This window comes from Taurulus bubalis (assembly GCF_910589615.1).
Source record: "Taurulus bubalis genome assembly, chromosome: 9".
Lineage (NCBI taxonomy): Eukaryota > Metazoa > Chordata > Actinopteri > Perciformes > Cottidae > Taurulus > Taurulus bubalis.
This window is the reverse complement of record NC_136597.1, coordinates 2,999,540-3,011,060: the sequence shown is the minus strand read 5'-3', so window position 1 is coordinate 3,011,060 and position 11,521 is coordinate 2,999,540. Positions and strand designations below refer to the sequence as shown.

General features: G+C 44.7%; 2 protein-coding genes across 2 annotated transcripts; one reads left to right on the top strand and one right to left on the bottom strand.

Annotated features, from left to right (window-relative positions):
* Positions 1–3,787, bottom strand: spata2l (spermatogenesis associated 2-like; the record flags this gene model as incomplete). Its single annotated transcript, XM_079224357.1, has 3 exons — positions 1–1,680; positions 2,506–2,799; positions 3,422–3,787. 3 exons carry the CDS (start codon positions 3,785–3,787, stop codon positions 667–669), a joined length of 1,674 nt encoding a protein of 557 aa, XP_079080483.1. The 3' UTR covers positions 1–666.
* Positions 3,788–5,841: 2,054 nt separating this feature from the next.
* LOC306740848 (uncharacterized protein) lies at positions 5,842–11,313 on the top strand. The gene is made up of 6 exons (XM_079223084.1): positions 5,842–5,946; positions 6,990–7,097; positions 8,150–8,289; positions 8,487–8,583; positions 9,428–9,552; positions 10,783–11,313. Exons 1-6 carry the CDS (start codon positions 5,862–5,864, stop codon positions 10,957–10,959), a joined length of 732 nt encoding a protein of 243 aa, XP_079079210.1. The 5' UTR covers positions 5,842–5,861; the 3' UTR covers positions 10,960–11,313.
* Positions 11,314–11,521: the final 208 nt, after the last annotated feature.

Below are 11,521 nucleotides of genomic sequence, written 5' to 3'. Positions count from 1 at the left end.
TTGTCATATTCAAAACATACAATTTCAGAAGACTTACAAAAAAATGGTCTAAATGCAAATAATCAACGGGGGACGTTTCATGGTGATATCTACATGTTTTACCCTCGTCGCCTAAATGTGAAGAGCTTGATTAGTGTCCGCGCTGATTCATCAATACATTTAATGGTGTTGTACATTCTTATACACACACACACTCCACTGTCAAAGAATTCTAAAACACATTTAAAACAGACAATTGGCGTATTGACCTTTCGTTACTCCAGCGTGTGCAGGCAACACGTACGGATAAACGGACGTTCTTGTGCTTCACACTGAATTACGTTTAAAGTGACCGAGGAGCACAAACTGGAACCACGGCTTCAAGTCCCAACAATACATGACGTTTTCTGAAATGCTGATAATGGGGAAATATGGCCACTTGTAGAATAACTGACTGGAGAGAGCGACGCGTCTCAGAAAGAAGGACTGAAAGAAGAACATTCGGAGCACACTCAACACTGCATTTCAGTGATGCGTCAAGGCAACATTAGAATATTCGATTCATTGTGCTTGATACAAAAAAAAAGAGCAGATTCTGTTTCCAGTACGCAGATTTTAAGGCACTGTGATTTTGATAGTTGTGCCTCGATTTAGCGCGATGCTTTTTTTTTTTTCCCAAAATACAAATCACACAGGAGACGACTGGTCAAACGTTTGGCCGCAGGCGCACACGACGGGGCTCCTGTACCAGCAGTCGCTGCAGTACTCGTTCCCGCAGTATCGGCACAGGACCATGGGCTTTCGGGAGCACTCCCTTCCGCAGGAGCACACGCCCAGCGGCTTGATGTCGTGGTGGCTCTGGCAGAAGTCTATCTCTCGGCAGGTGCCGGCGTGGAAGACGCCGCAGCTGACGCACAGGGCCTGGGGGTCCGGCTGGGCGAGGTCGCAGCACTCGTGGTAGGCGATCGGATGAAGGGGCGGCATCATCGATTTCGGGTCGTCGCACAGGGCGAAGGAGGACATCGCCGCGCTGCCGCTGGAGAGCGTTGGCGACGGGCTGGTGTCGCTCAGCCGGAGGCTCCCGCCCTGCGGCGACAGCGCCCCGAACTCTCTCGCCTCTTCGGTGGGACTGTCGGAGAGCTCCACGCGGTGGTTCGCCGCGTAGCAGCGCTGAAGAGAGTCGCAGGCCAAGTCGTGCCTGACGTCGCAGTCGACGCAGCATCTCAGGCAAAGGTTGACAATCTGGAGACATTCGCAAAGCTGCTTGGCTTCGGCCTCGCTCTTGCTACGCCCCGTGGCTTCTACCTGCAGGCTGCGCGTCTGAGAGTCCGGCGTGTCGAACGTCGACTCTGCGCGGGGGCGTCGGCCCCGCGCAGAGCTCCTGGCGGCGCCCGCCTCCGGCGACGCGGTCAGCTGGCAGTCGAGTTTAGAGACGCAGGCGTGCTCTCTGGTGGACGGCGGGGAGGAGAAGGAGGACAGCGACGTCCCTCCGTTGCTGTGAGCTTTGGCTGCGGGGGTCGACGCGCCGCCGCGAGCCCCCCAGGTCAACGAGTGGGGACGCTCGTCGTCACGGAGAGCCGCCTCCCTCTGCCTCCCGTTGATGTGCTCGTCGGTGTACAGATCCACCTCCGCTTCTCCGTCATACGGCTCCAACTGCGGCTGGCTGGCACCCAGAGTCTTCTTGGTGTTGTCCAGTGCCACCTGTTGAGATGAATGGACGATGTATTGAAACAAAACATATATATATACACACACACACACACACACACACATGCATGCATCTATAGAGATATACAGGGTTCAGACACATTCTGACCAATGGATTTCATGACTTTTCCATGACTTTAAACCAAAGGTCCATTACAAACATTTAGTGAAATCTGGGTGTAAACAGTAAAAAGTGAGTAAATGTAGTATTTAAACTAACAATGAGAACACAAAGCATACAGTAAACCTTAAATGACACAAATGAATGAGACAATAGTTTGATTAAAAGAATAAACATTTATATAGATGCCTGTATGTATGCCTGCTTATATTTTGAGTCTTTGTTTTAAAAGCATATTCATTATTTCAAACTCAGCGTAAATGAACGACATGAACACATGAATATAACACATTTACATGACTTTTACTAAACTTTGGGGATTTTTTTTTTTTTCAAGGACTTTCCCAGACCTGGAAATAACCATTTTAAAATTCCATGACTTTTCCAGGTTTTCCATGACCGTAAGAACCCTGTACAGAAATGATATCTAGATATATACGCAGAAATATTTGACATGTCTTGAGCATTATTTCTCAAAAAAAATAAATCTGCCTAAATGATTTGGTATCTGTGGAAACGTTGGGATTTTGCGATCATTAGAAAAAGAAGCAAGTGAGTTTGTAATGGCTGACCCACCAGCTGGATTATTAGTGGGGCTGCAAATAAGGAAAGCATCCCGTCTCCACACAAAAAAGAGATTAAAGTGCACGTGACCCCGTGATCGATTGAGTCATTTGCCAAATAGCGGGCAGACCTACCTGTAAGCCGTTTCCTCTCTGCCGCTCCCTCACCACACTCAGCTCCCATTGGGCCTCGCCGACGTGCTTCCCCAGCGCCGCCCGGAGGAGGCCACACTCGCAGCGGGCCAGGAAGAAGGCACAGGACAAGCAGAGCAGGTCCTCCAGGGAGGCCGACCCGACTCTGGGCGGCTGGAGGCGGAGCTGCTCGTGCCGGGACGAGCTGGGCTGGTACCCCAAGAGCCCGAACAGTTTCTCAATCTGCGGCATCGACAGCACCGGCTTGATGAAGTGGGTGAACATGCCGGAGTACATCTGGGACACAAAAGACAAGGAGAAACAATTAAAAGGGGAGATTGGAGGATTTTGTCCTCGTCTGTATAATAAAAAAACAAAAACAGGATTTAATTATCGTCAGAGTTAGGGAAAATAAATTGCACTTTCAAAATAGTAGGTGATATTACGCACGATGCTTTGAGAAAAAAATATATTGACACAAATTACAGGGTTCATACAGTTATGGAAAACCTGGAAAAGTCATGGAATTTTAAAAATAAAATCCCAAAGTTTAGTAAAAGTCATGTAAATGTGTTATATTCATGTGTTCATGTCGTTCATTTACGCTGAGTTTGAAATAATGAATATGCTTTTAAAAGAAAGACTCAAAATATAAGCAGGCATACATACAGGCATCTATATAAATGTTTATTCTTTTAATCAAACTATTGTCTCATTCATTTGTGTCATTTAAGGTTTACTGTATGCTTTGTATTCTCATTGTTAGTTTAAATACTACATTTACTCACTTTTTACTGTTTACACCCAGATTTCACTAAATGTTTGGTCATGGACATTTGGTTTAAAGTCATGGAAGTCCACTGGTCAAAATGTGTATGAACTTTGAAATAAAAAAAATTCGACACACGACTCAGCCGACCTTGACGACTTTGTACTCGTCCCTCCAGGGACCGAGGTACAGGTTCAGGGCCGCTTGCTCCAGGACCTCGAAAGCTTTAGCCAGGCCCTGCAGCCCTCCTCTGGTTCGGACTCGCCCAGCGCCGGCGGCGGTCGTCAATGCCGTCGCCGCTGTCGCCGCTGCAAGGGACTCCTCCATCACGCGCAGTGGATCCAGACCCAGGCAGTGCGTCTCTAGAGCATCTCCGTCCTTCAGCAGGCCCTCCACCTGCGTCCACAGCTCCTCGTCTCTGCACGCCAGGTTGGAGCCTCGTCCCACAATTTGTTGCTCCAAGCTGTGGCCGTAGGCCGTCACTAGATCTCTGGCTCGCTGCCTCGAGACGCTCATCTCTTTCATTCAGCTGAGAGGGAGACGCACGGGACACGGAAATGAGTTTAAGTAATGAAACCGTTTCTACATAATGCACATTTACACAACAAGGATGACTGCCTTGATAGTGCAGGAACGTTTGGTCCATCAATTCTATAAGTAACTCACTCTCTTTATCCTTTTTTACCTTTTCCTTCAGTATGTACTCATCCTTTGGGTTTCTGTTTGTTTCGTCAGCTCTCTTTCTCTCATTCATATATTTTATATTGTCTGGTAACATGGAGCAAACATAAAAATACTAAAAAAAGAGGCTGCAATGTTGACATGGCTGCAATGTAAATTATAGCATTTCGGTGGGAAATGTCTCTTGTGGGTGCAACACAAACTGGGGGACACCGGAAGTGGTCCCTTTAAACGTGACACCACATACATGACATACAGAATACAATAGCTTACAGAAGCTACGTTAGCTTAGCTGTACTTAGTTAACATGTAACCACGCTCACATTGAGAAGTGAAAGTGAAACGTGTGACCATTGGCCCCAGTGAAAGGAAACAGGCTGTAACGCTAAAATTACTTCCGTAATGAGCAAACTAACGTGTTTATAATAGTACTTTAGCTCTCACTGCGTTATAAACGACACCAACGTCTCAGTTTGACGTTAGCATTAGCTTCCCCGGTTTACTCACCGACTAGCTAGTTCTGCTCCGCTCGGTTACCGATCTGTTGCGTTTTTCTTAAAACCACCGACCGACGAAAAGTCGACTTTTAGAACCGGAACAGACGTCTTTCCACCGCACATTGACGCGTTTCTTTTGAGGGGAAAGACCCAGGAAGTCATGTAATATCTCCTCAGAAAAGTCAAAATGTCACACGAAGACGAGTTCCGTGTAGTTTTAGATGTACGCCGAATTACGAGGCGGCTGTCGTTGGTTTGGGAGCCGTTGTGTCTCTTGTTTTATACGGTGTGACATGCAGTGCATTCGCAAGGCAACATTTATTCACTAGAAATACAGACGAGATCTTGATTCAAGAGAAAAAGAGTCGTGGCTAAAGCTAACGTTACCTCGCAGCTAAAGATGAAAGTACACATTTATATTGAACCGCAGACGTTAGACACACAATCTCACCTGAGTCTGGCACTTATTCGGATGTTTATCAGCGCGTAAGGAGCTACAGCATCTCCAGCCGTCGCCCTGCAGCTGATAGCTGCTTGATTGTCGACTATGAAGTAAACATTGTCACGTGGCCCGGGTTTCCCCAGTTTCTCACTTGGTGCGTATGGCATATGCACCGGGGCGGGCCGGCGACGGAGCTTAGCGGTGAAAATAACAGTTTTCCATTGAAACGCTGGATCAAAACTACATGGAAAACTAGATGACGGGGCAATAGACGGCAACTAGAAATGTCGTTGCGAAATGTATGAATACAAATGACCAACGTTCCCGTGTGGAGCTTATTTCTTCTTACAGTGTCGTACTGCGCATGTCCACTAGATGGCAGCGTTTCCTCTTCTACGCGCCCTGCTGGCCTTTACGTGACCCGATGCCTTGTTATTACACACCACACACACACACACACACACACACACACACACACACACACACACACACACACACACACACACACACACACACACACACACACACACACACGCAGACAATAAGTCGCCCCTGGCCAGATCCTCCGTCAATCGACTCATCAACAACAGCCCTTGCACCGCGTTTGTTGTCTAGTCACTTTCCTAAATTATTACGCTTTACTGTTTTGTTTTTTTTGTATATTATTGAGTATTTTGCATTCCTGATGCATTTGTGATATGTTTTGATATTTTGTATTTTAATTTGTTTTCTGATATTCTTGCGCCTCTTGTGGAGGCGTGGCCTCAGTGACACCGAGAGAAGGGCGGGACTATGGCCCCTGAGTTTACTATTAAAGCATCCCGGCTCAGCCAAGGTGCTCTGCACAAGTCAGCAGCTTTACTTTCAGCGCGCACACGCACACACACACACGCACACACGCACACACGCACACACACACACAAGAGAGTTGTCTTCCATCCTCCAGCAGGCCTGTGCAGCGGCAGCCAGCATGTCCAACTCGGAGCGGGTCGTGTTGGCTCTCGGAGGAGCGGGCACAGTGGGCTCCGGGATAGTTAAAGCGCTGCTGGACAAAGGTAAGCGGGTCTACCTGGAGAGGCTTCCTCTGCTGCTTGGAGATTTGGGAATATTCTCAATCTACTCTTTGAGGAAATATGAAAACATCACATTTCCTATGTTAACTCTGGCATCCAACTTAATATGGAGTCTGTCCACATGGTTTTACGCACCGGTGACAGTCTCATGGATTTTACGCATGGGGTAATTCCTACATGATGAAGTGCAGAGAAGACTTTTTGGGGGAGGCATTTTAGTACTTTGTGAGCTGTTTGGGTCTTTGAATTGCTAAATGGCAGACTAGTAAACTGCCCTTGATGGCGCGTCCGCGTGCGTAAAGTTGCACCTTTTAGGTTAAATCTCCACGCGCTGCACTGACAGATAATGATCAGGTATTTACTGTGATGTCCACTCAGTTTGCCGGCTGGATTGTCAAACACTAACCCGGAAGAAAAAAAACGTTAAATGTGTGTTTTAAGTGTGTGTTGTGACTTTATAACGTGTCCTTTTTGGTTGTCGTCATATGTTGGATGTTTCTGCCGGTGATTTGATCAGCGAAGTCCCGTACACCGACATTAATCTGAGCTCTAATTTCAGACTTTGCATCATCATCAACTTTATTTATTTTTGTATACATTTGTTTATAGAAAATGAAGAGCGTTATTTGGGCTCTTCGTCCCTGTTCAGAGGCTGTTTCAGTCCCAAAGCTGCACTCCATTTGTCTTGGTCACTGCGCTCTGCACTGTGCATGACCCCAGTGGAGGAGACAGCGCTGCATGCTGGGATGAAAGGGCCCTGGACTCTGGATTCACGTTGCACGTCCACAGCTCTGCTGCTTGCACTGAGCAGAAAGTTACCATCTGCCGCTCTGTCACAAGATCTGGAAGCCCGTTTCCATACATTCCTCCCTCTGATGGCCTTGATAGACATATTCAGAGTGTGAGGGAACGTTCATATTCATGTGACCGGCATTAGTCCTACTCCATGTGTGTTAAAGGTGCTGCTTTGTGTCTGTCTGCACAACAGATTAATGCAGTGTGTGATGTGTGTCTCATGTGTGAAGGGTTCAAAGTCGCAGTGATCTCCAGGAACAGCGACCGGCTGGAGAGCCTCCGGTCATTCGTCTCTCCCGGCACGAGGGACCACCTCACCACTATAGTGGGGAATGTGGGTAAGTCGGGTGACGCATCCTTCCTCTCACCTAAAGGGTCTTTGTCACCCATCTCCTCTGTGTGTGGAGGGGTGAGGGGTCGTTTGCTCGTATCTATTTGAAGCCAGACACAATGAAATGATACTGATACCCAGTGGCTTCTGTTCCAGGCTCACTGAGAGGCTTCAGCATCTCAAACTGCTCATGTCATGGGAGAAGCATCGTACCGTATCGTGGCTGCAAAGTTCATTACACCAATTCAGATTTGATGGATCCACTTGTACAAATAAATAAAGATGATTTTACTTATATATTTACTACATTAGAACCTAACCAGTATTATAACAAGCCTAAGAGTCTTACGTCTATGAAGCTGTACTTTTCAAACACGATAACATTCCCATGATGACAATTTCCCTTGTGTTTCCCAATATGATGTTCACAGTCTTGGTTGAGCGTGTTAGCATGCTAACGTTTGCTAATTGGCGGTAAACACTAATTGTTTTGCAGGTATAAACCAAAGCACACATTTTAAGCCAATTGTGTGCGAGATGAAAAAAAACATACTGCTTGTATCAAATTTCATGTCAATCCAGCCAATAGTGTTTTCTATATTTCAAATATTTTCTTCTGAGAGGTAAATTCAACATAATTAGACTATGTTGTCTAATTATGTTGAATTTACTCTGTATATGATTTTTTGTTTCCTCAAATGTTTTTAACCTTCGAGAATGTCGAGAAACCTTTTGTTTCAGCTAAAGATCCTTTTCGGGTGGTTAAGTTTGTTGCATAAACCCAAAGAGATTTCTGGCAACCTTCTACTATGTGCAGAGCATCCTTTACTCAAGAAAAAGGGGATTAGGACGTCCCACAGTTTATGGCGACAGCAACATTTAAAGCAACCCACCAATAACATCCACAGTCCCTGTTTAACTGTTCACTCTGGATGAATTGAAAACCTCCTTTTTCAAGGGGCACGTTGGCCCCTGGGCCTGTGCTCGGTAGACCCCATACGGTTCTCCACTGGGGAACTGGAAGCCTTTCCTCTCCTGAAGTCTGCTCCACTGTCCCAGGCTCAGAGGAGGGAGCCGAGCTGGCCAAGCAGGCCGTGCTGGAGGCGGTGGGCAAGGTGACCGACATCGTCTCCTCTCTGGGCTTCAGCTGGTGGCAGGGAGGGCCCCCACACACCCAGTCCCTCAAGGACCTAGACTGGGTGAGCACACACACATAGTGTATTGCTTTTATTAGGTACACTGGTGGCAGTAATGGTAGCTGTAAGATTCATCTTCATAGTTGTGATCAGCATGTCCAGCTCCTCCTGTTACATCATGTCTTAATGTTGTTGCTTCTTTTCCTCTGTTACAAGAATGACGTTCTGATTCTTGTCCGTTGTATTTCATCTCCCATCAGGTAATCGAGACATTACTTTTCAGCACATTTGTGTCATGGAAGGCCTTCTTCCCTTTGGTGAGGGACGACTCCAACTGTACCTACTCCTTCATCACAGGTGACTCCTTCAGCCTTTACCTCCAATAGCACAGACTCTGTCAAATGTCTGTACTATGAACTGCTTTAGCTTTTCAACACACAGAAACCAAATACAAAAGCTCGTGCACCGTGTGTGAGTGATCCATATCAGTGACTTCATCAGAGCCTTTTCACAGAGAGCAGCTGCTGCTGCTGGAGCCGTGAGGGTGAATCGGAATAGTAAAGTTGAGGGTGGAACGTAACGACCAATGAGCGAAAATGTCATGGAATCCATTTTTATTATAAAGAACTGATTAGTGCAGCTTTGATTTAGCATATTAAAGTCTTCATAACAACAACATAAATACAATTAAACAAATTATATATCCTTTATTTGTTAATAATAATGATTATCTTATAATTTAAATATAACATATTTTATGTTAAAACTGTCATTCAGGTTTTTTTGTTGAGGAAAACCCTCGGTGCCAAGATTGGAAGTATATATATATATATATATACACGTACATAATATATGTATACATACCATTATATATATGGTTATACATGTATATCCATATATATACGTATATGTGTATATATATCCATATATATGAACATACATACATACATATATATATATAATAATACATTTCATTTTAACGCACTTTTCTTTCAAAAGAAACTCAGAGTGCCACAGAGCCAATATATAGTAAAACAAATACAAACCTAGTTAAAACATGATTAAAGCAACCCCTAATAAATAAATAAAAAATATACATATATAATATATATTTATATATAATATATACATATAGCACACAGCCCCTGTCCCCAGCTGTGTCTCCCGTGTGTTGATCTCTGGTCTCTGCTTGGTTCCCCAGGAGGAGCCGGGGAGAAGCTGCTGATGCCTGGAACCGGCTTCCTGACCGTGGGAGCTGCCAGCACCTTGGCCTTCTGCCAGGTGCTCCGGGAGGAGTATCCAGAGGTGCCTTGCAAACTCAACCAGGTGAGACTTCATGATCACAAAGCAGGAGCTCAGTAAACAAAGGGTTTTACCTGACTTTAGTCTCTGAGCCTCAGACCTGTTCATTATGAAAGTAATCTACTTTAAACATGACATTTGCTCGATAATTGAGTGAGTTATCAGCTTGATGTTCATTAGGACTGAAATACAACTGCAGGACTTGTAAAGGACTTGTAAAGGATTTCTAATGCAGTTGACTCACTGTGAGTTCAGCAGCGATTCACTGACCGTGAACTGTAATAAGCCTGTAATATACTGTAATAATCAAATATCACAACATACTCAACCAGATATCTTGATATCGATATTGCAACGATATTATAGGGGTGACTATTTCAAATGTTTTGGTTTGGTTTTGCTACAATAAAAAAATCCCACAGCACACCAACTACCAAGAAAGTTACAAAATGCCACATCATAGCACAATACAGCATATACAGTATGTAGGTAATTATTATTAATGTCACATCATAGCACAATACAGCATATACAGTATGCAGGTCATTATTATTAATGTCACATTGTAGCATAATACAGCATATACAGTATGTAGGTAATTATTATTAATGCCACATCATAGCACAATACAGCATATACAGTATGTAGGTAATTATTATTAATGCCACATTGTAGCATAATACAGCATATACAGTATGTAGGTCATTATTATTAATGTCACATTGTAGCATAATACAGCATATACAGTATGTAGGTAATTATTATTAATGTCACATTGTAGCATAATACAGCATATACAGTATGTAGGTAATTATTATTAATGTCACATTGTAGCATAATACAGCATATACAGTATGTAGGTAATTATTATTAATGCCACATCATAGCACAATACAGCATATACAGTATGTAGGTAATTATTATTAATGTCACATTGTAGTATAATACAGCGTGTATGGTCATTATTGCGCTCCCTACTGGCATGGAAGAGTATTTCATTACTAGGACAGCCACTATATTGCAGCTCAGATGCTCAACAATTATTTGCGGCAACTAAATAATATTTCTTTGTACCGATTAAGTGAAATTGGACGTTTTCCCACGGCACAACTTACGATCTTTCACCGCACAGTGGTTGAAAATCCCTGAATGAACTGATAAAGAACCTTTTTTTCTCTTCCCCAACCCCATGTTGTCTCATCATCTTTCATTCATCCCCCAACCCACTCTCCCTGTCTCGGTCGGCCCCGGCAGGTGAAGATCAACACCGGCGTGGCCACCCCGGAGCGCATGGCTCCTGGTTACCTGAGCCACCTGGACCTGGGCGAGGCGGTCGCCGCCCTGGTGGAGAGACGAAGCCCCGCCCACTCCGTCTTCAACGTCAGCTGCCCCGCTGACTTAACAACGCTCCTTCTGGAGAGGAACCTTTAGGCTCCAGCCCAGCCGTCTACTCGTCTCCCGCTCAACTCTCCAGACACGTTTACAGTGTCTTCGGTCCATTTGTGTTCTTCTCCCACAACAGTTGAACCCGTCCATCCTTCATGTGAATTGTCTGTTGTTCCAGCTGATACTGTAAATTCAGCTGCCCGTTCGTTCTCTGATCGCTAGCAACTGTTTTCTCTGCGTGTGTCGTTGTGTGATGTGTCTGTAAAAAAACAAAAAGAATGCAGATGATTTGTAATACTCACCTTCTCATTGTTGCTTGCTGCTGTATAAATATCATCACACAGTTCTGTTCTGTCTTCTCTGTCATACCCAATGTAACACCGCCATATCTCCATGGATCTGCTAAATACTGTATGGATGGTATAAAACTCTTAAAAAAACAACAGTAAAACTTTATCAAAACATCTGTTTACAAACTCGTGCGGACTCGTCCAAGTCTCATTTACCCAGTTTATGCCCACATGCTTCTTTGCTAAAATCTTTCTATTTTAAACACAAAACAGTCTTGAACAGTTACGCTACTCGTCGGTGCAAGTTTTTTTATGCA

Excerpts from the sequence above, each read along its gene's own strand:
- LOC306740848 (XM_079223084.1), top strand. The coding sequence starts at position 5,862 with ATGTCCAACTCGGAGCGGGTCGTGTTGGCTCTCGGAGGAGCGGGCACA. Across the intron at positions 5,947-6,989 it reads TAAAGCGCTGCTGGACAAAG|GGTTCAAAGTCGCAGTGATC; the intron begins GTAAGCGGGTCT and ends TCATGTGTGAAG. Across the intron at positions 8,584-9,427 it reads TACCTACTCCTTCATCACAG|GAGGAGCCGGGGAGAAGCTG; the intron begins GTGACTCCTTCA and ends TTGGTTCCCCAG.